At 48.5% G+C, this 24,038-nt stretch overlaps 1 protein-coding gene across 2 annotated transcripts; it reads right to left on the bottom strand.

Annotated features, from left to right (window-relative positions):
• Nucleotides 1-11,267: 11,267 nt before the first annotated feature.
• Nucleotides 11,268-23,644, bottom strand: LOC127584963 (N-acetylmuramoyl-L-alanine amidase-like). 2 transcript variants are annotated; one of them, XM_052042039.1, is made up of 5 exons: nt 23,547-23,644; nt 21,164-22,018; nt 18,022-18,232; nt 14,585-14,879; nt 11,268-11,376 (listed from the first exon to the last, which is right to left on the bottom strand). In XM_052042039.1, exons 1-5 carry the CDS (start codon nt 23,620-23,622, stop codon nt 11,335-11,337), a joined length of 1,479 nt encoding a protein of 492 aa, XP_051897999.1. In that variant the 5' UTR covers nt 23,623-23,644; the 3' UTR covers nt 11,268-11,334. The 2 variants fall into 2 exon arrangements, with proteins under 2 accessions (XP_051897999.1, XP_051898000.1); XM_052042040.1 differs by lacking the exon at nt 14,585-14,879.
• Between the last annotated feature and the right edge of the window lie 394 nt (nt 23,645-24,038).

Raw genomic sequence — 24,038 nt, 5'->3', positions numbered from 1 at the left:
AATCGCTGGGATGTGCCCAGAGCACCCGGGGAAACCCACACGGTCACAGGAAGAACGTGCGAACTCCACACACACAGCACCGGAGGTCGGGATCGAACCCAGGTAGGTGGATCCATGAGGCAACAGCTCTACCAGCTGTGCCACTGTGTGGCCCCTTAATTGGAATTGGCGTTAGTGGGATGTTTAGGTTTGTAACGTAGAAGTGGGAAGTTGTGGGGTTTGGCAGACCAAGGGGTAAGTATTTAACATAGAGGTCCCACTCGGAGCAGGTTCCCGGCACCAGATTCCATGGTCTGGACCTGCTCACACAGCTTCCTTTCACGTGAAGCAGCTCTTACGTGTTACAGCCAAGGCACACTTCTACAGATACACCCCACACTGTCCATGGGATAGACTCGCACAATAACAGAAGTAGCGCTGAACGTTATTGAATATCACCGCTCAGCAGTCCCCTGGGTTTCTTTATGGAAAGCTTTTCACAGAAGTTGAATCTCACAGAGCACATTAATGTTGCACCACCTGTAATTGGTATTGGTTTATTATTGTCACACGTACCGAGATATAGTGAAAAGTTTTTGTTTGCGTGCCATCCAGATGGAACATACCATTCCTAAGTATATTCAAGTGCTACAAAATGTAAAAGAAAAGAATGCTGAATATAGTGTTACAGTTACAGAGAAAGTGCAGTGCAGGCAGACAATTAAAGTTTAAGGGCCACGACCAGGTAGATTGAGAGACCAAGAGTCCATCTTTATCCACTCAGGAGTCTTATAACAGCAGGTAGAACAGTAATAATAAACTGAATGGACCAGCCAGCATTCACCCAGGGCTGAGAGATAACAGATCCTCACCCAGATGAGTTGAGCCTTCAAAGTCACAAAGAGTCTTAATAGTCATAGAGAGATACGGGCAGGGAACAGGCCCTTTGGCCCAATCTGCACCAATCATCAACCAGCTATTTACACTAATCCTACACTAATTCCATTTTATCCTTCCCACTTTGCTACTAACTGTCCCCCTCCCAGACTCTACCACTCACCTGCACACTAGGACAAACTTACAGCGGTCAATTAACCTACTGACCCACACACCTTTGGGATGTGGGAGGAAACTGGAGGACCCACGGAAACCCAACATCACAGGGAGAGCGTCCAAACTCCACACAGACAGCACTGGTGATTAGGAATGAACCTGGTTGCTGGATCTGTACTAGTTGTACCACTGTATCACCCCAGATGCCCAGACACTTGTCTTATCTGGTAGGGAGCATCTTTCAAACTAATCAAACCACATCCTCCATGAAGTATATCTTTCAGCCAATATCTCAGATACTTCCATCACAACCCTTTAAACTGCCAATGCAAAAAAGAGATGGATGTCTTCATTCTTTCTAGTGGCTCCTGTTCACCAGTGACCTGCTCAGTGTGGGTTCCATCAGAGCCACTCACTTCCAGATCTCATCAGAGCATTGGTCCAATGACAGAGAAGAGAAGAGTTTCAGAGGTGGATGAGTGCGACTGCCAGTCCTGTTTGACTTAGTGTGGCTATCAAGGAGCCCGGGTAAAGTTGTCACTGAGTAATGTCTCCACAGTTGGAGTCAAGCCTAACATTAAGGAAAGAGGTTGAAGTTATTAATGGTTAATCATCAAGTCCCAGGGCATCAATGCTGGAGTTTCTCAGGGCAGAGTCCTAGGCCCAAACCTCAGTTGCTTCAACAATGACCTTTCTTCCAACATAAAGTCAGAAGTGATGATGGCACAATGTTCAATTCCATTCAGATTTCCTCAGATGACAAAATTGCCCATCCCCACAAGTGCAAAACCTAGACAATGTTCAGAAATGGGCAGGTAAGTGGCAGGTAATGTTCACAAGATGGTATTCGCATTGTCCAAACCCCACCATCAACACCATGGAGATCACCCTGACTAGTAACACAAAGTGGACCAGCCACTGTGGCTCCATGGTCTCTTGAGTGTTGCTGGTACTGAACTCATCCAGGCAAGTGGAGAATATTTCATCATGTTCCTGGCATGCCTTGTAGATGGTAGAAAGGCTTTAGGATGTCAGGATGTGAGTCAGTTGCCACGGGATCTGCTCTTGTAACCATGATGTTTTGTGTCTGGTCCAGCTGAGTTTTTGGTCAGTGGTGACTCCTAGAATGTTAACAGTGAAGGGCTTGGCAATGGTAATGATGCTGAGTAAGTGTAGTGGTTAGACTCCCTTCTGTCAATTATCAACTCATGATTGAACATTGCCTGTGCCTTGCTGCTGCAGGCACAGGCTGCTTCATTAGCTGAGGAGTTACAACTGGAATGGAACGTTGCACAGTCTTCAGTGAACACCCCACTTCTGTTTTATGACGGAAGGAAGGTCATTGATGAAGCAGCTGAAAGATGGTTGGGCCAAGGACTCCCACAGTGATGGAATGATTGACCCCCAATAATCTTCCTCTATGTGACGTATGACCCAACCGCTGGAGTGGTCTCCCTTTGATGCCCCTTGACTTCAGTCCTTGATGTTCCACTTGGTCAAAGGCTGCCTTGGTATCAAGAGCAGTCACTCTCACCTCTCCTCTGGAATTCAGGTCTTTGCTCCATGTTTGGACCAAGGCTGAGTGGTCCCACCAAAACTCCAAATGGGCATTGTGAATGGTGAGTAAATGCCACTTGATAGCACTGTAGATAGCACCTTCCATTAGTTTGCAGATGAGTGAGCATAGATTAGGTTGACAGCAGTTAGACGGATCGGATTTGTCCTTTTTGAGAACTGCATATACCCGGACAATTGTTGGGTAGATGCCAGTGTTGTAACAGAGCTGGAACAGCTTGGCTAAAGGTGCAGCTAGTTCTGGAGGGCAGGTCTTGAGCACTGGAGCTGGGATGTTGTCTGGCCCCTTAACCTTTGTTGCATCCACTGCCCTCAGCCATTTCTTGACATCACATGGAGTGAATCAAATTGGCTGAAGACTGGCTTCGTTGATGGGTCTGAGGGGTGGGGACGTGGTCCCAGGGGGAAGCCAAGAAGGATCATCTGTTCAGCACTTCAGGCTGAACATGGCCATGAATACTTCACCCTCGTCTCTTGGACTCACATACTGAGCCCCTCAGTCACTGAGGAGGGCGATGTTCTTGGAGTCTCTTTCTCCCACTAGCTGTTCAATTGACCACTACCATTCACAGCTAGAAGTGGTGGGACTGCTGAGTCAGTTGATCCGTAACCTATTCCTTCTCACACCCATCAACACCACCCAGATACACCCCCCCACCCCCTTACACCCGGGATAATTTACTGCAGCCAATTAACGTACCAAAACAGCTTTGAGATGATGGAGGAAGTGGAGATCCTGGAGGGAACCCACACAATGACAAGAACAACAGGCAATGTCAATGAGGGGAATATTGGTTGACAAGTTGTCAATTACTAGAATACAATACTCAAGACAGAATATCATCAACTCCGATATGTTATCGAGATAATATTTCCTACAATAATCCCTTCTATTCAATAGTCTATCCATTACTCCGTTACTCCTTCAGTTTTAGATACATTCACACTGTTGGAGATAATTTCAACACAATTACATTTCTGTTGCCTGCCTTATATTGCAAGTTATTTACAAACTTGCCCAGAACATAGAACACTACAGCACACAATCTTGTGCTGACATTTTATCCTGCTCTAAAATCTATCTAACCCTTCCCTCCCTCATAGCCCCCTATTTTTCTACCATTCATGTGTCTAACCAAGGGTCTCTTAAATGTTCCTAACGTATCTGCCCCCACAACCTCTGCAGGCAGTGCGTTCCATGCGCCCACCACTCTCTGTGTAAAAAACTTACCCCTGACATCCCCCTTATACCTTCCTCCAGTCACCTTAAAATTATGTCCCCTCATGTTAGCCATTGTCGCCCTGGGAAAAACATTCCCTGTTTAAAATGGAGAACCAGACTCCTTTGTCATATCATACTGGGAGTAATGGAACTTGCCCAAATTAATTGTTCAGTTTGATTTTCCAACCCCCATCTGTTCGGAAACTCTCTTCGTGCAAGCAACTGGGACTAGGTCAGATACACACCTTGGTCAGCATGGATGTGTTGGGCCAAAGGGTCTGTTTCCATGCTGTATGACTCCCCAAGTGTTTGGCCACATTTCCCCTTGGAGTGACTACACCGCACAGAATCTCACCATTGAGACACGATTCATCGTGGGATCCGCCTGCTGGGAACATGGGCAACACTGCTGATCATTGAAGAGGTGCAGAGCGGCTGGTGGGTATCACCTCAGACGATCCTGCCTACTGTTCAGAGAATGAGAGTCACAGAGTTGTAGAGTCGAACAGTACATAAAAAAAGGTCCTTTGGCCCACTGCGTCATGCTAACCTTTTTTGCTCATCAATTAGTACAGTATAACTCCAATAATTCTGGTCTCTGACCATTTGGAAATCCCACTGGCTGGGCGCATGGCTCACCAGGTGATGTTTGCCGAATTCCCTGTCCATTTCCCAGGGACCCCATGAACACACTCCCCGTCCACTTGCTACAGCTCACAGTTCCCATGCTTCCTTGAAACTTACAGGCTTCACTAGGATGTTTCTGTGTAATACGTAAGAAAAATTCATTTCAAGATGTGTTGATGTGTTGGAGTTTTAATATTAGTCTGGAAAATCTGCTGCTCTGGCACCATCAAATTCCTGGCATATTGGTATTGGTTTATTATTGTCACACATACTGAAGTACAATAAAAACCTTTTGTTTGCCTGTCACCCAGAGAGATCATGCCATACGTAAGTACATTGATGTAGCAAAAAGAGAAACAGAATGGAGAATATAGTGTTGCAGTTACAGAGAAAGTGCAGATAGACAAAGAGTTCATTTTAGCACATAAGAGGTCTGTTCAAAAGAGTCTGATAGAAAGAGCGGGTTCAAAAGAGCGGGATCGAAGCTGTCCTTGAGTCTGCTGGTATATGCTCTCAGGCTTTCGTACCTTCTGTCTGACGGGAGGGGTGAGAGGGGTCCTTGATTATGACAGGGGTGGGGGGTGGGGGTGTCACAGAACACAGAACAGTACGGCACAGGAACAGGTCCTTTAGCCCACGATGCTGTGCTGAACTAACTAAATTAATAATCAAATGCCCAACTAAACTAACCCTTCTCCCTACGCAATGTCCATATCCTTCCATTCATGTGCCTATCTTAAGAGCCTCTTGAACGCCCCTGTCGTATCTGCCTCCACCACCACCCCTGGCAGCACATTCCAGGCACCCACCACCCTCTGTGTAAAAGACTTGCCCCGCACATCTCCTTTGAACTTTCACCCTCTCACCTTAAATGCATGCCCTCTGGTATTAGGCATTTCGACCTTGGGAAAACAATACCATCTGTCTAGAGTATGCTGGCTGTTTTCCCGAGGCAGTGGGAAGTGTAAACAAGAGTCCATGGAGGAAAGGCTGGTTTGTGTAATGGACCAGTCTACATTTACAACTCCCCACAATTTCTTGCGGTCTTGGGCAGAGTAGTTGCCATATCAATGTGTGGCTCATTATCAGAGCCTTACTGCACAGAGTGTGCATGGCGATTGTTAGTCAAGGGTACAATAGGCACTGGGGGAGTGAGAACACTCTGTCCATAGAAGCAAGGCATCAACGTGAGAGGATTGACTACTATAGCAAGCTTTAATCCCGTTACAGTAAAACTCCGATATTCTGGCATCCTTGGTGGTGCCGAACTGTTAGATTCTCTCAAATATTGGATGTTACCCCTACTAATACCCCAACACACTATCATTTTACTCTTTTTAACATGTTACATGTGCAGTAGAATAAATTTTCCAGTGACCTCAGCGAGCTTAAAGGGATCAGGAAATATACCAGCATTCTGGACACTGGTTCTGGCTGCAAACCCTCCCACATTCTTGACCCCCGATGTTCTGGATCTTATCCCTGACTCCAGCCGACCCCTGGATCATATTCCAGGTAACGAGCGAGCCGGATGTTGGGTTTTTGGAGTCTTCCTGTACTTGGACGGCAGTGCGTTGAGGGGTCAGGTGTCACAGGGCCAGTACAATGGGAAGGAGGCTTCATTCAGCTGGGCCTCTCCTCAGTCCCTTGCCCCTGTTGGGTTGGCTCCCTCCTGCTCACTTGTAAAGCCAGAAACGCTGCTTCCTCTCACCCAGGAACAGCTCATCAGCAAACCTGACATCCAGGAGTGGGGAGAGGGTGCTGGTCTTTGACCTGTTCTGGAAGGGAATAATGGAGCACAGCACGGGTAGGCCATTCAGCCCATCGAGTCTGCTCCTCCATTCAATTATGGTTGATTTTCTTTTCCTCAACCCCATTCACCCATCTTCTCCCAGTAACCTCTAAGATAAGATATCTTTATTAGTCACATGTACTTCGAAACACACAGTGAAATATATCTTCTGCATAGAGTGTTCTGGGGGCAGCCCGCAAGTGTCGCCACACTTCTGGCGCCAACATAGCACGCCCACAACTTCCTAACCCGTACGTCTTTGGAAAGTGGGAGGAAACCGGAGCACCCAGAGGAAACTCATGCAGACACGGGGAGAACGTACAAACTCCTTACAGACAGCAGCTGGAATTGAACCCGGGTCACTGGCACCATAAAGCATTACGCTAACTGCTTACCAATCAAGAATCTATCAATCTCTGCCTTAAATATACCCAATGACTTGGTGTCCACAGCCCTCTGTGGCAATGAATTCCACAGATTCACCAACCTCTGGCTGAGAACATTCCTCCTCATCTCTGTTCTAAAGGGATGTCCTTTATTCTGAAGCTGTGCCCTCAGATCCGAGATTCTCCTACCTATGGAAACATCCTCTCCACATCCACTCTATCATTCTGTGATCACCTATTGATCACAGTTTTAATATCATAAATCCAATTGGCAGGCCCTGTGGGAGAACTTCTCACAACTCAGTGCACATTGGGTGAAGAGTTTACAAGTTTCAGAATAGTCGAGCTCAATGGTCACGCCTCCCTCATCCTGAACTCCTCCACATGTGGAAAATGTATCCAGAGTGGGTTGTCATACAATAATGGCTTGGGCAGGCTAGGGTTGGAGTTTAGAAGAGGAAGAGGTGATTTGTTTGAAACGTATTGTATGGTGGGACAGACTCAGGGGACCATTCTCTCTGATGACCATGAGTCTTTGGAAGTCTCTTCTTCAAACAGCAGTGGAAGCAGAGTCTTTGAATATTTTTGAGGCAGAGGAAAATAGTTTCTTGATTCTCAGGAGCAGCCCACTCCTGCATTGAGTTCCGGGCCATGCCATCTTCTGGCAGCTACCATTGGGCAGGAGGTACAGAAGCCTGAAGTCCCACACCTCCAGGTTCAAGAACAGTTACTTCCCTTCAACCATTCAGTTCTTGAATCAACCTGCACAACCCTAATCACTACAGTTTAGCAACATTAAGACTACTTTGATCACTTTGCATTAAAATGGACTTTTTTTTGTTCTAATTGTGTTCTTTCTTATAAAAAATGATTACAATTTACGTTTAATTGATCTTTTTCTTGTGAATGAATGCTGCTTATCTGATGCTATGTGCCTGTGATGCTGCTGCAAGTAAGTTTTTCATTGCGCCTGTGTATACATGTACTTGTGCATCTGACAATAAGTTTGACTTTGACTTTGGATTGTACACTACCCGGGGTGGAACATGAGGTCTTGTTCCTCTAGTTTGCCTTGAACTCCTCTTCAAACATTACCCATTTCAAGTCCTCCAGCACCGCTCTGTGTCTGGAGACAGTTAGCAGACAAACTTATCAGGACCACTTAACACCCCATCTATGACCTCTACCATCTTCCATTTACTGAGATTTTGCATCATCCACTAATTTCATCTGGCTAGCTGTATTCTCTATCACTTTTGCCACCAAGGGAGCTTTACCTTTCTCCCTTGTGGGGATGTACCTAATTTATAAATGAAAGGCTGAAAGATCGGAGTTATAAAGAGATAAAGCAGGGAAACAGGCCCTTCATCCCACAGAGTCTGTGCTGACCATCAACCACCCACTTTACACTGATACTACATTAATCCCCTATTTTATTCTCCCCCCTCCCATTCCCCTCAAGTCCCCCCCAGGTTCTACCACTCACCTGCACACACACCAAGGGCAATTTACAGCAGCCAATTAACCTCCCAACCCACACATCTTTGGGATGTGGGTGGAAACCGGAGCACTCAGGGGAAACCCCTGAGCTCACAAGGAGAACGTGCAAACTCCACACAGGCAGCACCAGAGGTCAGGATTGAATTTAGGTTTCTGGAACTGTGAAGCAGAGGCTCTACTAGACGCACCACTGTACCATTCATGGTTCCATAGTAGTTCCAACTGTAACTATTGGTTCCATGACTTAGAAACGTCCCCCTCTACTGAACCCAAACCAATCTGACAGCCCCCCCCCCAACCAGCTCATGAATCCCCTGAAGCAAACCCCCCGCCTAACCCCACAAGAACCTGGTCTTTGACCCATTTACTCACCCTGCCCTCACACAGTTCCTGGACTAAGCTACTGTTCTCCTTCAGATGCCCTGTGGAGTGCAGGGTTCAAGCACCCCAGTCGTGCCGTGATCTTGGATCTTGACTATCAGTGTATTTCTTCCATGGTGACCCACAACCAAAACAGCAACGTGCAGGCCACATGGTGACAACTACCGCAGTGAGGTGGTGCTGGAGAATTTTTTGCTTCACGAAAAGTCTGACATCCAGCCACTGACAAAAGATACCTGGAAATGTGCCAATAGTATCAGACAAAGGAGGAGGTATTAAGAAAAGTCTCGAAGGAATGGAGAGTGGCAAAGGTGTCTGGTGGGGAATAATGTTCCAACTTCAGCTAGAAAACTCTGCACACTAGTACTTTCCAGCCTTTGTTTTCACCACATGGAGTGCATTCTATGCTGTTGTAAATTGCTTACTTAATATGACACAGAGAGAGGCCATTCACCCCACTAGGTTCATACTGGTTCCTAACAGAGAAATCCCATCAGTCCCATTCCCTCTCTCTTATTTGCAACTTATTTTCTCACACACATGCCTATCAGTACCCCCTGTAGTCCCCTTCCCCTACTATTTCCCATCTACCCATCACCCATACACTCCCACACTGTTCCCCTCTGCCCTCCCCACCTCCCTTATTTGGCTCCATGCTCCACCTTCCTGTCCTATCAGATCCCATCATCCGCAGCCCTTTGTCACCTCCCCCATTACCTCCCGGCCTCTGTCGCTATTCCCACTCACCCCTCCATCCATCTGTCACCTCTCCTCACCTGGATCCACCTATCACTTGCCAGCTTTTGTTCCATCCCTTCCCCTCACCTCTTTATGCCGGCGATCTCCCCTCTACTCTTTCAGTCCATTGACTGTCCATTTCCCTCCACAGATGCTGCCTGACCCACTGAGTTGCTTCAGCAGCTCCTTTTTCTCACTTTTATTCTCCTGCCATGCACCAACACCGGGGACAATCTATAGTGGCCAGATAACCTACCAGCATGTCTTTGGTATGTTGGCGGAAACCCACGCAGTCATAGGGAGGACGTGCCAACTCCACACAGACAGCACTGGATTTCAGGAATGAACCCGGCTTGCTGGAGCTGTCTCAGCAGGAGTGCCGTGGTTGTGCGGCTAGTAGAACCGCTCCCTCAGGGCACCAGCGACCCAGGTTCAATCCTTACCTCCAGTGCTGTCTGTGTGGAGTTTGCACCTTCTCTCTATGACCACAAGACGCGGTGGTTTATTTGGCTGCTGTAAATCGTCCCCAGTGTGGGAAAGTGGTAAAAGAATGAAAAGGGTTGATGGACATGTGAGAATGGGTGAAGGGGAACAAGGGGGGAATGGAACTGCTGGGAGGAGGTATGGACTCTATTGTAATAATTAAGATCTTCATTGCTTGGAAATTCAGTTGTTATTTGCCCTTCCTTTCCACATTTTCTATTTGAAATTTGATTTTTTCACAGAGTGAAACACGATGACAACTCTTCCTGTCACTCGGAAAATTTGACCGGGAACTTCCTGTCATCCCTTGTGAACCCAATGGAAATTCCATGTTAGCAAGAACCTGGATGTCTGGATTGATGGGGAATGGCAGAATAGGATGGATGGTTTTGTGGGATTAGTGGGATGGTGGAATTGGTGGTTTCATGGATTGGTGGGATGGTGGGATGGATGGTTCTATGGGATTGGTGGTGCTATGGGATTGGTGGGACGGTGGTTTTGTGGTATTGTGTGAAGCTGAGGAAATGGTGCCTGTTTTAAGATGAATTGTGCCCAGAAGTTCCCAGGCCACTGGGAAATGGAGCAAACAATGCACAGGATGATTTTTATGGACATTTTATGGAAAAATGGGTCCAATTTCTGGGCTAAATTTCTTCACCCTGACAATGGTGGGAAGGTGTAACTCACTCCCATGAGGAATGTTTGAGGCAAACATCATGGATGCAATGATACATGAGGGAGAAAGGGCGAAGTGGGTGGGAGGAGGTTCTTGTGGAGTGGAAACCCTAGTGCAGTGCAGTTGGGCTGAATGGCCTGATTGTGGGCTATAATTTACATGGCATGTTATGCAGGTCCTTCCCACACTGAGGCTGGAAACTTCCTTCATCCACAGATCTCCGGATCCACAGATTCTCACTTTGTTATTTTCATGGAATAAATAGCTGCCGGGAGGGAGGAAGCTGCCGAGCTGAGAAGCATCTCAAAAGGGAGACACACCTAAAGGTCTCTTGCACCAAGAATTTCAGATGTTGCAAATTAAAATGAATGAAGTGAACGCCCCATCACCGATGCTGCTCTGAGTCTAAGGTTCCTGATAGAAGCCATAACTTTACCTCAGGCTTCCTTTGATTTGCTAGGCCCGGTGACCCCTGATCCCTGCCCTGGCGGACAGGGGTCAGTGCTCAGAAATAAAACTTGCTGCTTTGATCAAAGACCCTGATCCACATTTGTCTTTCTCTTAGGAAAGCAGCAATAGGAAGTGGTCGTGAAAGCCCCTCCATCCATTCCTGCCAACATGATCTTTTGGGTTCACTGGGGTTAGCTGTTGAGGTGTGAGGAGAGACTCTGTCCTGACCCACTGCAGGGCACTAGACCGGGAAAGCTATCTGAGTCAGCCTTGGTCTCACTCCCTCCTTGCTGAGTCGGATGGTCGGGTTCAAAGCCCACCAGAGCCTCAGCAAAAGCAGTAGCCCTGGGAGTTCGAGGTTTCAAAATGGCAGGTAGGCCCCAAATAAATCATTAAGCCAAGTCATAGTGGAAGCAATGCAGAATTTTATTGATGGCTATGGAGCCCATGGTCGCGATGTGTGATCTTCGCTCTATGCTTGTGTTTCGACAGTGGCTCTGGTGACTCCAACCTCCTAATGTGGAACATACAGATAACAGGTTCAGAATGAAAGCTTCCTGTACCCTCCTCCAGCAATGCCCGCACCAGCCTGGTATTTCTATCGACCACACACTGGGTTTCTGCTCAGATAATAAAAGATAATGTGGCATAGCTGGTAGAGCTGCTCCCTCACAACGCCAGTGAGCCAGGTTCAATCCAGACCTCCGGTGCTGTCTGTATGGAGTTTGCACATTCTCCCTGTGACCGTGTGGGTTTTCTCCAGGTGTTCCAGTTTTCCCACATCCCAGTGACATGATGGTGGGTTCAGTGGCCACTGTAAACTGCCCCTAGTGTAGATGGGCGGTGGGAGAATCAGAGTGGAGGTGATGGGCACATGAGACCGAGTAGGTTAGAGGGACATAAGTGGGGGACTCAGACAGGTGAGGAGGCTGTAGGGACCACCATAAGTCTGATGGGCCAAATGGTCTCCTTAAGAGTTATGGAGATATAGCATGAAACAGGGCCTTCAGCTCACCAAGTCCGCACTGACCATCAAACACCCATTTACACAAATCCTTCTGCGTCCTAAGAAAATAAAATATAAAATTGTGAGAAATAATAGTGTAGCCAAGTTGGCGCCATCTCCCATGTTCCATGAGACCCTTGCGGACAGTCTAAGGCCGGAGTCAGGACCCAGTCCTCTTTGGTTACTCTGACCTTGGGTCAAAGTGAAGGTTTGACCACTGGTGTCTACCAGAGCCTGACACAGAGTCAGCATACAGGTAAAGCAAGTCATTAGGAATGCAAATAGAATGGTGGTTTGGAAGGAGGAGGGACGGCTTGTTCCAAATGTCCAAAACTGTGGTGAGACCCCACCTGAATGCTGTGTACAACTGGTGTCTTGGATACGTGGATTGGAGGTAGTGCAGAGATGGTCATTCCTGGGATAGTGAGCCTCTTAATAAGGAAAGGATGTGCAGGTTGGGCCTATACTAATTGAATTTAGAAAAATGAGAGAGATTCTTACTGATAAGTTATCTTTATTAGTCACATGTACATCGAGACACAGTGAAATGCATCTTCTGCGTAGAGTGTTCTGGGGGCAGCCCGCAAGTGTCACCATGCTTCCTGCACCAACATAGCACGCCCGCAACTTCCTAACCTGTACGTCTTTGGAATGTGGGAGGAAACCGGAGCACCCGGAGGAAACCCATGCAGACACGGGGAGAATGTACAAACTCCTTCTAGACAGCAGTGGGAATTGAACCCGGGTCGCTGGCGCTGAAACACAAGATGCTGAGGATGCTTACCCTGGTGGGTGCTGAGACAATGTTCCTTCTGGAGGGGGAATCTAGGCCTACATAAGAACACAAGGGAACAGGAGCGGGAGTAGGCCACTCGGCCCCTTAAGCCTGCCCTGTTATTCCATATGATCATGGCTGATCTATGTTGGCCTCATTTCCTCTTCTGTGCCAGTTCCCCGACACCCTCAATTCCTCGATCTTTCAAAATGTATCTATCTCTACCTTAATTACTTCTAATGATCTATCCTCCACTACCCCCAGGGGCAGAGAAGTCTAGCAGGCATAGTATCAGAATAAGGGGCAACAGTGGATGGAGATGAGGTGGAATTTTATCTCTCAGAGGTCTGTGGATCTTTGAATCTCTGGGTTGTGGAAATGGAGGCATTAAATATTTCTGATGCAGGGCTTTGACCCAAAACGTTGACAATTCCTTGCCTTCTGGAGATGCTGCTCGACCTGCTGAGTTCCTCCAGCAGACTGAGTGTTGCTCCAGCATCTGACTTCATTAAATATTTCCACTGCTGAGATGGGTTTTTGGGCTATGGGCAAGTCAAAGGCTGCAGGTAGCAGGCAGGTAAGTGCTGAGGCCAAGACCAGATCCAAGGTGAATGGCAGAGTCAGCTCGAAGGGGTTGTATTGTTTACATCTGCTCCTACTTATAACGCTTGTAGATTCTACATTCTACACAGCTGGTTGTCATATTGCCCCACTGTAACAAGATGTCATCAACGGTGTGGCTCAGTGTTAAAAGGCTGTGGATTTGAAAACAAAAGCTGGGGCAGTGCTGAGGGAGTACTACAATGTCACCTAAAGACGTGCAGGTGGGTAGGTTAATTGACTATACAGTGTGTAGGTGAGTGGTAGAGTCTGGGGGAGTTGATGGGAATGCAGGGAGGATAAAATGGGTTGGGGTAGGATTAGTGTAACGATGGGAGCTTGATGGTTGGGGTGGACTCGATGGGCTGAAGGGCCTGTTTCCATGCTGTATCTCTCTGTGACTGAATGACACGTAATTGCTACTGCAGATTAAATCCAGATATTGCCCCGGTGAACCTTCTGGGATTCAATTCTATTTGGAGGGCAAAGGCACAGGGTGGAAAGGATGGCTGTAGAGGGTGGGACTGAGCCTGAGCCACTGAAGGGTGGTCTGCCGTCACTTATTTGCACAACCTGTTGGGGAAGGCAAGACAACCAACAGTGTCGGGGGGTAGAATCAGAAACACTCAGCAGGTTGAGCAGCATCCGTGGAGAGTCGACGTATCAGGTTGACGACCTCTCGTCAGGACCGGTCCTGATTTCTGATCTTCAGCGTTTGCCGCGTTTTGGTTTCTGCAACAGGATTGGTAGGGGGGTGTAGAGTTGAGAGGAGTTAAGAGTGCCAATGGGTGAATGATGCTGGTGGAAACATTGGGTCCTCTGGGTTCCAGTGTAAAGCAGGACAATAGGAGATGCCAATATGGTCCTGACCTGTTCCTTATGATGTTCCTGTGATAGAACCTGTAACACGAATGGGTCAATGCCTCCAATCTAAGGGTAAACCAACATGCCAATAAAAATGGGCCAGGGAGGTCCACGAGATCCCAACCATAGTCTGACCATAAACAGTGAAAGGGCAGGCACGTTATTGTTGCAGTTAGCGTAACGCTATTACAGCGCCAGCAACCCAGGTTCAATTCCGGCTGCTGTCTGTAGGGAGTTTGTACATTCTCCCCGTGTCTGCGTGGGTTTCCTCTGGGTGCGGCAGTTTCCTCCCACATTCCAAAGACATACGGGTTAGGAAGTTGTGGGCGTGCTATGTTGGGACCGGAAGCATGTCGACACTTGTGGGCTGCCCCCAGAACACTCTACGCAAAGACGGATTTCACTGTGTGTTTCAATGTACATGTGACTAATAAAGAAATCTTGTCTCTTCTTATTTCCTTATGGAAACGCTCTTACCTCAAAGGCTTCCCAGCTCCTGATCTCATTGAAGAGGGCTTCCCCGGGACAGGTGGTCTCTCTGTGTTGCCGGTGTCCCTGGATGGCGTAATCACTGACTATCTTCTTGCCAGAAACAGCGCACTTCATGAAATTTTCTTTCACCAGCTGCAGTGCGGCCTCGTCCGGGAGCTCGGACGTGTAGTTACCGATGAAGCTCACTCCGTAGCCCTTGAAGTTCTGGCCTTTGGTGTGGGCTCCCACCCAGTGCCAACCCCGGCCCTCATACAGGTATCCGTCAGAGCCTGCCACAAAGCTGCAAAGGCCACGGCAGGAATCAGCACAGCGGATGATAACTCATCACAGTCTCGCACTGTAACCGCAGTGGGTCTACAGTCCTTAACCCCAACTGTTTTGTCCTAATCTGCACCACACCCCATCATCCCATCCCATCATCTCCTGAAAACATGACAACTTGATTGTAAAGATCCCCTCCTTGCTTTTAGATCTCTCCCTGGTCGCAACATCTACTCGGAATCCCGCCTCCCCCTTCTCTCCTCCCTCCCTCATCTCGCCCCTTTCCCCACCCGTCTCACCTCCTCCCACCAAGTCTCAACCCTCCCCCGTCTCCCCCCTCACTGGTCTCACCCCCAATTCTACATAGATAGGGTAGATAGTCAGACTCCTTTTCCCAGCATGGAAGTGTCGAATACTAGAGGGCATAGTTTTAAGGTGAGAAGGGGAAAGTATACAGGAGATTTTCAAGGCATTTTTTTTCACACAGAGAGTGGTAGGGGCTGGAACGGGCCTGCCAGGGGAAATGGTGGAGGCAGATATGATAGTGGTATTTAAGAGGCATTCGGACAGTACATATGAGCGACAGGGAACAGAGGGAGACACAGGAGACTGTGGGTGCTGGAATCTGGAGCAACATGGAAATTGCTGGAGGAACTCAACGGGTCAGGCAGCATCTGTGGAGGGAAATGGACAGTTGATGTTTCGGGTTGAGGTCCAGATTATGGGTCTATTTCCCTCCACAGATGCTGCTTTGGCCCCCCAAGGATAGAGGACATAGACCATATGCAGGCAGATTGGCATCATGGTCGGCACAGACATGGTGGGCCGAAGGGCCTGTTCCTGTGCGGCATTGTAGCGTAGCGGTTAGCGCGACGCTATTACAGCACCAGTGGTCGGGGTTCGATTCCCATCACTGTCTATAAGGAGTTTGTACGTTCTCCCGTGTCTGCGTGGGTTTCCTCCATGTGCTCCGGTTTCCTCCCACATTGCAAAGACGTACAGGTAGGTTAATTTGGGTTTAAAACGGGCGGTGCAGACTCATTGGGCCAGAAAGACCTGTTACCACGCTGTCAATAAAATTTCAAAATTTAAAAAATATTTCTATGCTCTATGTTCTTTGCCCCTCCTTTCACCAAAACCTCCAGCCCCACAATCACAAGCTCCACATTTCTCTCATTCTGGCCTTTGTTCATCCCTGGATTTAATCGCTCCACAGTGGTGACCACATCCCTAATCTCTGGAACTTCCTCCAGAAACCGGCCGTCCATCTCCCTCTCATTCTAGGTATCAGAAACCCTCTGTCTGTGACCATGTCTCGGGTTACCGATTCCAATATCTCCTCTGTCTCAGCATCAGACTTTGATTGATAACGTTCCTGGGAAGTGTCTTGGAATGTTTTGTTGTTAAACACAGCTTCTTATTCATATAAATACACAGAAGGAGGCCGTACAACCCATCGAGTCCATGCCAGCTCACAGGGAGCAACCATCAGTCCCATTCCCTCTCTCCTTATTTCCCTGTATCCTCACACATGATCCTTTTTCCATTAACCCACAGTAGGGGTAATTTACAGAGAACAACTAACCTCCCAACCTGCACATCTTTGGGATGTGGGAGGAAACCGGAGCACCCGGAGGAAACCCACGCAGACACAGGGATAACGTGCAAACTCCACACAGACAGCACCGGAGGCCAGGATCGAAACTGGGTCTCCGGCGGTACGAGGCAATGGCTCTACAATTGGCTCTACCAGATAGTGTAAACAGGAAAGAGCAAATACCAAGGGGTCAATAACCAGGCAGTAATTGGTAGACGGACTGGAGGATCAGATAAGGAAAAGTATCTGAATTTAAACTTGAAGAGCCATGACCTGCAGGACTTTGGATGAGACCCTGGAGCTATCTCTGATACAGTCCTTCCAGTTGAAGCAGCAACTCACTTGCACTTCCAATCTAGCCTCCTGCATTTCATGTTCACAATGTGACCTCCTCTACAGTGGAGAAACCAGATGCAGGTTGGGTGGTCACGCTGTAGAGCAAAAGAAAAACAAACTGCTGGAGGAACTCAGTGGGTCGGGCAGCATCTGTGGAGGGAAATAGACAGTCAACATTTTGGGTTGCGACCCTTCATCTGGACAGTCTCTGTGTGGAGTTTGCACTTTCTCACTTCCAGCTGGGTTTTCTCTTAGTGCTTATGGGTTGGTATGGTCTCGACCCGAAACGTCGACTGTCCATTTCCCTCCATGGACGCTGTCTGACCCAACAGTTTGGTTTTTTTTTATTGGTCCAGATTCCAGCGTCTGCAGTCTCTTGTGTCTCCACTTTGCGGGTCACCTGCACTCAGTCCTCAGGGTGGTCCTGAAGTGGTGCCACTTCAGTTCTAAATCCCACTCCCATTCTGACCGGTCTGTCTGCAGCCTGCTGCACTGCCATAGTGACACCCAACATAAACTACAACAACATCTTATCTTCTGCCTAGGCGCTTTGCAACTTCCTGGATTGAACATTGAATTCAGGTAAACCGCGCTCTCATTATTTCCATTACTGTCCTTGTGTCCCATACTCACCCCTTTCTTTAAACTGCTGCACTAACAGTCATGCTCCTTATCACCAGATCTGTCTTAAACCACCTCTGTGAGGTCTTTTTTTAAAATTTTATTTACAGCGTGGTAACAGGCCCTTCCGGCCCAACGAGTCCGCGCTGCCCACTTTAAACCCATATTAACCTATCCGTACGTCTTTAGAATGTGGGAGGAAACCGGAGCACCCGGAGGAAACCCACGCAGACACGGGAGAACATACAGACTCCTTACAGACAGCAACGGGAATTGAACACCGTTTGCTGGTGCTGTAATAGCGTCGCGCTAACCGCTACGCTACCGTGCTGCCTTACTGCTCCCCCCAGCTCTGGCTCCCCTCCACTCTTCCCCTAGCTCTGGAGAAGGTGTCCATGACCCGAAACGTTAACTGGGTTTCTCCTTCCACAGATGCTGCTTGACTGGCTGAGTCCCTCCACCATTTTCTATTCCTGTTTGGGCTATCATCCTCAACAGGACACAATGGGCTGAATGGACTCTTCCTATCCCATCCATTATCTCCGATTGCGCCCCCCCCCACCACAAATGCAAGTTGCTGGAGGTGACACAAGGTCTGGCTCCTTACTTGTACCCGATGTCGTTCCACTGCCGCTCGTCCTGGTGGAAGCGCTGCATGCTCCTCATGTCCGCTGCGCACTCCTGGAAGCTTGTGCAAGGCCGGCTGGGCTCGAAGGTGTGGTGAATGTAGACGTAACGCAGGGGCAGTGCCAGCTCTACGGGCTCACCCCTGAACGGCCTGGCAGCCCACATACACCGGGGAATAATGGCTGGGCACTCTGGAAGAAACAAATCCGCACGGAAGGCACGGTAGTGTAGCGGTTAGTGTAACGCTATTACAGCGCCAGTGACCCGGGTTCAATTCCAGCCGCTGTCTGTAAGGAGTTTGTACGTTCTCCCCGTGTCTGCGTGGATTTCTTCCGGGTACTCTGGTTTCCTCCCACATTCCAAAGACGTACAGGTTAGGAAGTTGTGGGCATTCTATGTTGGCACCGGAAGCGTGGCGACACTTGTGGGCTACTCCCAGAACACTCTACACAAAAGATGCATTTCACTGTGTGTTTCGATGTACATGTGACTAATAAAGATATCTTATCTTACAAGGGTTAAGCCGGGCACAGACAACTTGGGGCAGGGCCACTGAGTAGCACTGTAACCTCCACCAGGTGGTCCCACCACAGACCCTCTCTCCAACTTATGTTAGATATTAGGGGACTCAAGGGCTATGGGGTTGAGGTGAAAGAGCAGCCATGATCTGATTGAATGGCAGAGCAACATAACCCTATTCCTGCTTCATAGTTAATCCCACATTGTTGAGGGGTAGGTCAACAGTAATGCTGCAGCTGGAAGCTCGAGCCCCTGCGGAGTTAGTCGTGGAGTCATACAGCACAGAAAGAGGCTTTGGCCCACCGAATCTGTGCCAGCCATCAAGCACGGCCGTACACTAATCCTACACTAATCCCTTTCATTATTCTCCCAACATTCTCATCAACTCCGACCAGGTTCTACCACTCACCTGGACAATTCACAGAGGACAATTAACCTACCAATCTGGAGCACTCGGGGTGGGGGATCTCACCTGGCCACAGGGAGAACGTGCAAACTCCACGCAGACAGCAGCCAAGGTCAGGATCGAACCTGGGTCACGGAAGCTCTACCTGCACCCTCATAGTCTTTCTGCTTGATTGTGTTCTTCGTTCACTCATTGTAGAGGGTGTTGCTGGCAAGGTCAGAGTTTATTATAGAGTCATACAGCATGGAAACAGGCCCTTCGGCCCAACTGGTCCATGCCAACCAAGATTCCCATCTAAGCTAGTCCCATTTGCCTGCGTTTGACCCATATCCCTCTAAACCTTTCCTATCCATGTACCTGTCTAAGTACCTTGTAAGTATTGTTAATGTACCTGCCTCAACCACTTCCTCTGGCAGCTCATTCCATATACAGACCACCCTCTGGGCGAAAACATTGCCCCTCAGGTTCCTATGAAATCTTTCCCCTCTCACCTTGAACTTATGCCCTCTAGTTCTTGACTCCCCAACCCTGGGACAAAAGACTGTGTGCATTCACCCTATCTTTGCTTTTCATGATTTTATACATGCTTATTGCCCTTGAACTGAGTGCCTTGCTGGCCATTACAAAGCCAAGTTCATTACTATGTGTCTGGAAACACATATAGACCATACTTGTACAGTCTGCAGATTTACTTTTTAAAAGGGCTTTAGTGAATTAGATGGGTTTTACAATCCACTGGTTTCACACACCATTACCTACACTCGCTTCTTACTTCAATTTGCATATAAATTTATAAACTGCCATGTGGGATCTGAACTCTGCCCTGGATTAGTGCCCCAGTAACAGTACCACCACTGTAACTCAGTTCTAAACCTACATTACAGTAATCCAACAGAAGTATAAGTGGGACTGTGAATAAAATATATTTATCACCAGTTTGGTGTTCCAGGTTCCTGAGAAACCAATCGTACTTTCAATGAATCTTTGACAATACCAAGGTTCATCTTGTTTTAGGAACAGAAGAGATAGAAGCAGGAATTTGCCATTTGGCCTCTCGAGCCTGCTCCATCAATAAGATCATGGCCGCTTGCACCAAGGCCTCAGCTCCACCTTCCTGCCCGTTGCCCATAGCCTTGGACTCACTGTGGCCCAGCTCCCTGTCTCAGCCTTCAAGGACTGCACCTCTACAGCTCCCAGTCATAAGGAATTCCAAAGACTCACCACACTCAGAGAAGAATTTCCTCCTGACCGCCCTCCTTGTTCTGAAACTACACCCACTAGTTCTAATTTCAGGTAACCCTCTGTCCTATTTTTCTCTCCTCCTGATCTACCCAGTTCCTCCTACACACACCCCACAGCTTAGCCAACTAGATCCTGTAAGGGAAAACATCCTCATAAGCATCTACCCTGGTTTAATATGGTACATCCACACCTAAGGACTGCAGCGGTTCAAGAAGGCAGCTCACCACCACCTTCTCAGGGGCAATTGGAGAGGGGCAATTAAATGTGAGGTTCCTTCCCGTATCCCTTGAAGAAATAAAAATATGGAGACACAAGAGCCTGCAGATGCTGGAATCTGAAGCAAAAAACAAACTGCTGGAGGAACTCAGAGGGTCAGACAGCATCTATGGAGGGAAATGGACAGTCGACGTTTCGGTTCGAGACCCTTCGTCTGGACTGAAAGATAGAGGGGAGGTAGCCGCTATAAAGAGGTGGAGGGAAGGGGCGGAGCAAGAGCTGGCAGGTGATAGGTGGATCCAGGTGAGGAGGGGTGATAGGCAGATGGAGGAGGGGTGAGTGGGAATGGGAGGTGATAGGTGGAGGCTACGAAGGGCCGCAGATGATGGGATCTGATAGGAGAGGAAGGTGGAGCGTGGAACCAAATAAGGGAGGTGGGGAGGGCAGAGGGGAACCAGTGGGGGGAGTGTGTGGGTGACGGGCAGATGGAGTGGGAGGAGGAGGGGAAAGAACCAGGGTGATGGGGGGGGGGGCTGGGGTGGGTGTAGGAGGAACTGGGGAGATCAGGAGGAGAGAGAAAAGGGACAGAGGGGGAGCAGGTTACCTGAAACTGGACAATTGAATGTTCATGCCGTCGGGATGCAGACTACCCAGGGGGAATAAAAAATGTGTTCGGTTATCATTCTAATGTGCATCGGGCCAAACTAGTCAATGCTGGTCATTTCAATAAAGCCCTTACCGAGATAGCTATGATAAAACTGCTTGACTCCTTGCTCAGATATCTTTCTGAAGGTGTTGAGGTTGAGCTGGTGGAGAACCAAATTGTTCCGTAGGTGGTCCAAGAGGGACACTGCACTTAAGACTTGACTGGTGAAATTACCAAGGTCAAAGGTGGCCTCAAAGTTCTTTCGCCGTGAACTTGCCTTTGGGAGCAGCAGGCTGGGAACCTGACCGTAGTAATCTCTCAGCACGGAGCTGAGTTTGGGCAGTGGGGCTTGGAACTGGGAGAGGAGGTCTCCCAGGATGAAGCCATCCATGCCACCGTTGATCAGAGCACTGGTGGCAGGGGTCCAGGGGCCAGACCCGGTGAAGACATGAGGGGAGTCCACACTGTCCCAGCACCCATCGGGTCCCAGCAACTCTTGGCTTTTGTTCATGTGATGGGACAGGAAGGCCAGCCCCAGGTCCTTGGCCAACGTCAGGGCACAGAGGTTGTCCACAGGAGCAGAGAGGTCCCTAGACACACCTGACAGGGGCTGACTCACCTCTCTCTTCAACCCAGCTTCAATCCCTGCAACGAGGTTCCCCACGGCGACTGTTGTCCCATCTGGAGTGAGGACAACCCCCGTCTCGGTCAAAGGGCCGGCTTGGTGGTTCAGCACCTCCTCGAGGAAGGATAGGTTGGTGTGAGACAGCAGACGTGGCAAGACCACGGGGACTGAGGTCTCCCCAAGGAGAAGGCGACGCAAATCCTGGTCAGATGTTTGAAGGTCGCGGAGAATTTCAGCAACTTTGAGAATGGTCAATGTGGGATCCTGATCTTCCAACTCCTCGATGATGCTTAAAAGATTATCTAGGTGGTAGACTGGTGTTGCTGGGAAGAGAACAAAGATTTTCAGCAGGGAGGAGGTACCCAATGCCCAGCAACGTTATCATGCACTGCTTGGTAACTTGTCTGAGGAATGCATGCAGGAAGGCCCTATGCAGTGATGTGGTGGACCAATCACAGGAAGACCCATACGGTGATGTGGAGGACCAATCACAAGAAGACCCCATGCAGTGATGTGGAGGACCAATCACAGGAAGGCCCATACGGTGATGTGGACATCACATGCAGGCGGATGGGATTAGTTTGGATTGGCATCATGGTCGGCACAGACATCGTGGGCCGAAGGGCCTGTTCCTATGCTGTACTGTTCTATGTTTTAAATGCTGGAAATACTAAGCAGTTCAGACTGCAGTTGTGGGGAGAGAAACAGCTAGCGTTTTAGGTCGAAGACACTTTGTCAGAACTGGGAAGGTTGCTTTGGTCACCTGGTTTTACCCTGAGAACCCCCCACCCTCCCCGTACCCTCCCTCCAGCTGAATGAGCTTCATTTGTCTCCTTCACCTGAAACATTGACTCTGCTTCTCTTTCCACAGAGGCAACCTGACATTTCTGTTTTTATTTCTGCCTGTGATTCTTGCTTGTTTTTCGCTCTTTCCATTAGTACGTCACACACCTCTGCTGTTACCAACACACACCACAAAGAAGCAGAATTTGCACCCAACTACCATGTTAACCCATTTTAGTCTCACCCTACCAGAGATATTCCCTGTGTCCTATCCATCCCTCTGCCACCTTCTCTGCTAGTGGAGACTAACTTGGTTTCTCTCCTGGTTCTAACGAAGGGTCTTGGATCTGAAATGTTAACTATTTCTCCCTCCCACACCACCACCCCCGGCAGCACGTTCCAGGCACCCCCCACTCTCTGTGTAAAAAAACTTGCCCCGCTCATCTCCTTTGAACTTACCCCCTCTCACCTCAAACGCATGCCCTCTAGTATTAGACATTTTGACCCTGGGGAAAAAAAAGCTGTCTCCTCTATCTATGCCTCTCGTAATTTTATAAACTTCTATCAGATCTCCCTGCAGCCTCTGCCACTCCAGAGAAAACAACCCAAGTTTGTTCAGCCTCTCGTTCATAACACCTGCTCTCTAATCCAGACAGTAACCTGATAAACATCTTCTGCACCCTCTCCAAAGTCTCCACATCCTTTCTATAATGGGGCAACCAGAATTGAATGCAGTGGATATTAACTGGCCTGCTGAGTGTTTCCAGCATTTTCTGATTTTATTTCCGATTTTCAGTGTCTGCAGTTTATCTTTTGACTTGCGATATTTTCCTGCACCCTCCCAAGTCAGTGACACACCACAGCTCTGAAGTCCCAAGTTCACAGGACATACCACGGGATAAAGTGGGACTGCTCTGCTGTTGAATTGGAACAGAACTGACCCTCTCCCTTGGTGATTCAGAGGTGTCTGTCATGCAGCAAACGGTGTGACAAATTGTGCTGCAAGTCTGTGTCCCATTAAAACCTGGCTCAAGAAAATGAACTGCCACTCAAGGACAGAGAGCTCACCATTGATGGGCCGGAGCTGTGGGTACAGAACCCAGAGGAAGAGAAAGCCCCATGGAATTCCAATGCCACCAACCATCCTCGCAGTTGACAAAATGAGCAGAAACCTTTGTCCCCTTTATCATTCAGTTCGAGAGTTTGTGCAACGTTGCCTTGAACTTTACTTTCTTTGGTAAACATCTCATTACTTAATTGGCTTTTAATGCAATGCATTTCCATCCCAGTTGGCGAACTCGAACTGAAATGTTTACGCCCATTGATAAGAGTCATAGGGAGTCAGAGACATACAGCACTGAAACAGGCCCTTTGGCCCAACCAGTCCATGCCGACCCAGGGTACCCATTTGAGCTAGTCTCATTTGCCTGCGTTTGGCCCATATCCCTCCAGACCTTTCCTATCCATTTACTTGTCCAGGTGTCTTTTAAATGTAGTTAATGTACCTGCCTCAACTACTCCCTCTGGTAGTTCATTCCATAAACCGACAACCCTCTTGAT

The sequence above is a fragment of the Pristis pectinata genome, chromosome 31, assembly GCF_009764475.1.
Source record: "Pristis pectinata isolate sPriPec2 chromosome 31, sPriPec2.1.pri, whole genome shotgun sequence".
Classification (NCBI taxonomy): Eukaryota; Metazoa; Chordata; class Chondrichthyes; order Rhinopristiformes; family Pristidae; genus Pristis; species Pristis pectinata.
Note: the sequence above shows the minus strand (reverse complement) of the source record. Positions and strands in the feature narration are given on the sequence as shown.

Coding starts and splice junctions, on each gene's coding strand:
- LOC127584963 (XM_052042039.1), bottom strand. CDS start 23,622: ATGGTTGGTGGCATTGGAATTCCATGGGGCTTTCTCTTCCTCTGGGTT. Junction 14,880..18,021: donor TGGAACGACATCGGGTACAA/GTAAGGAGCCAG, acceptor TGGCCTTTGCAG/CTTTGTGGCAGGCTCTGACG. Junction 11,377..14,584: donor GGAGCTGGGAAGCCTTTGAG/GTAAGAGCGTTT, acceptor GTTCCACATTAG/GAGGTTGGAGTCACCAGAGC.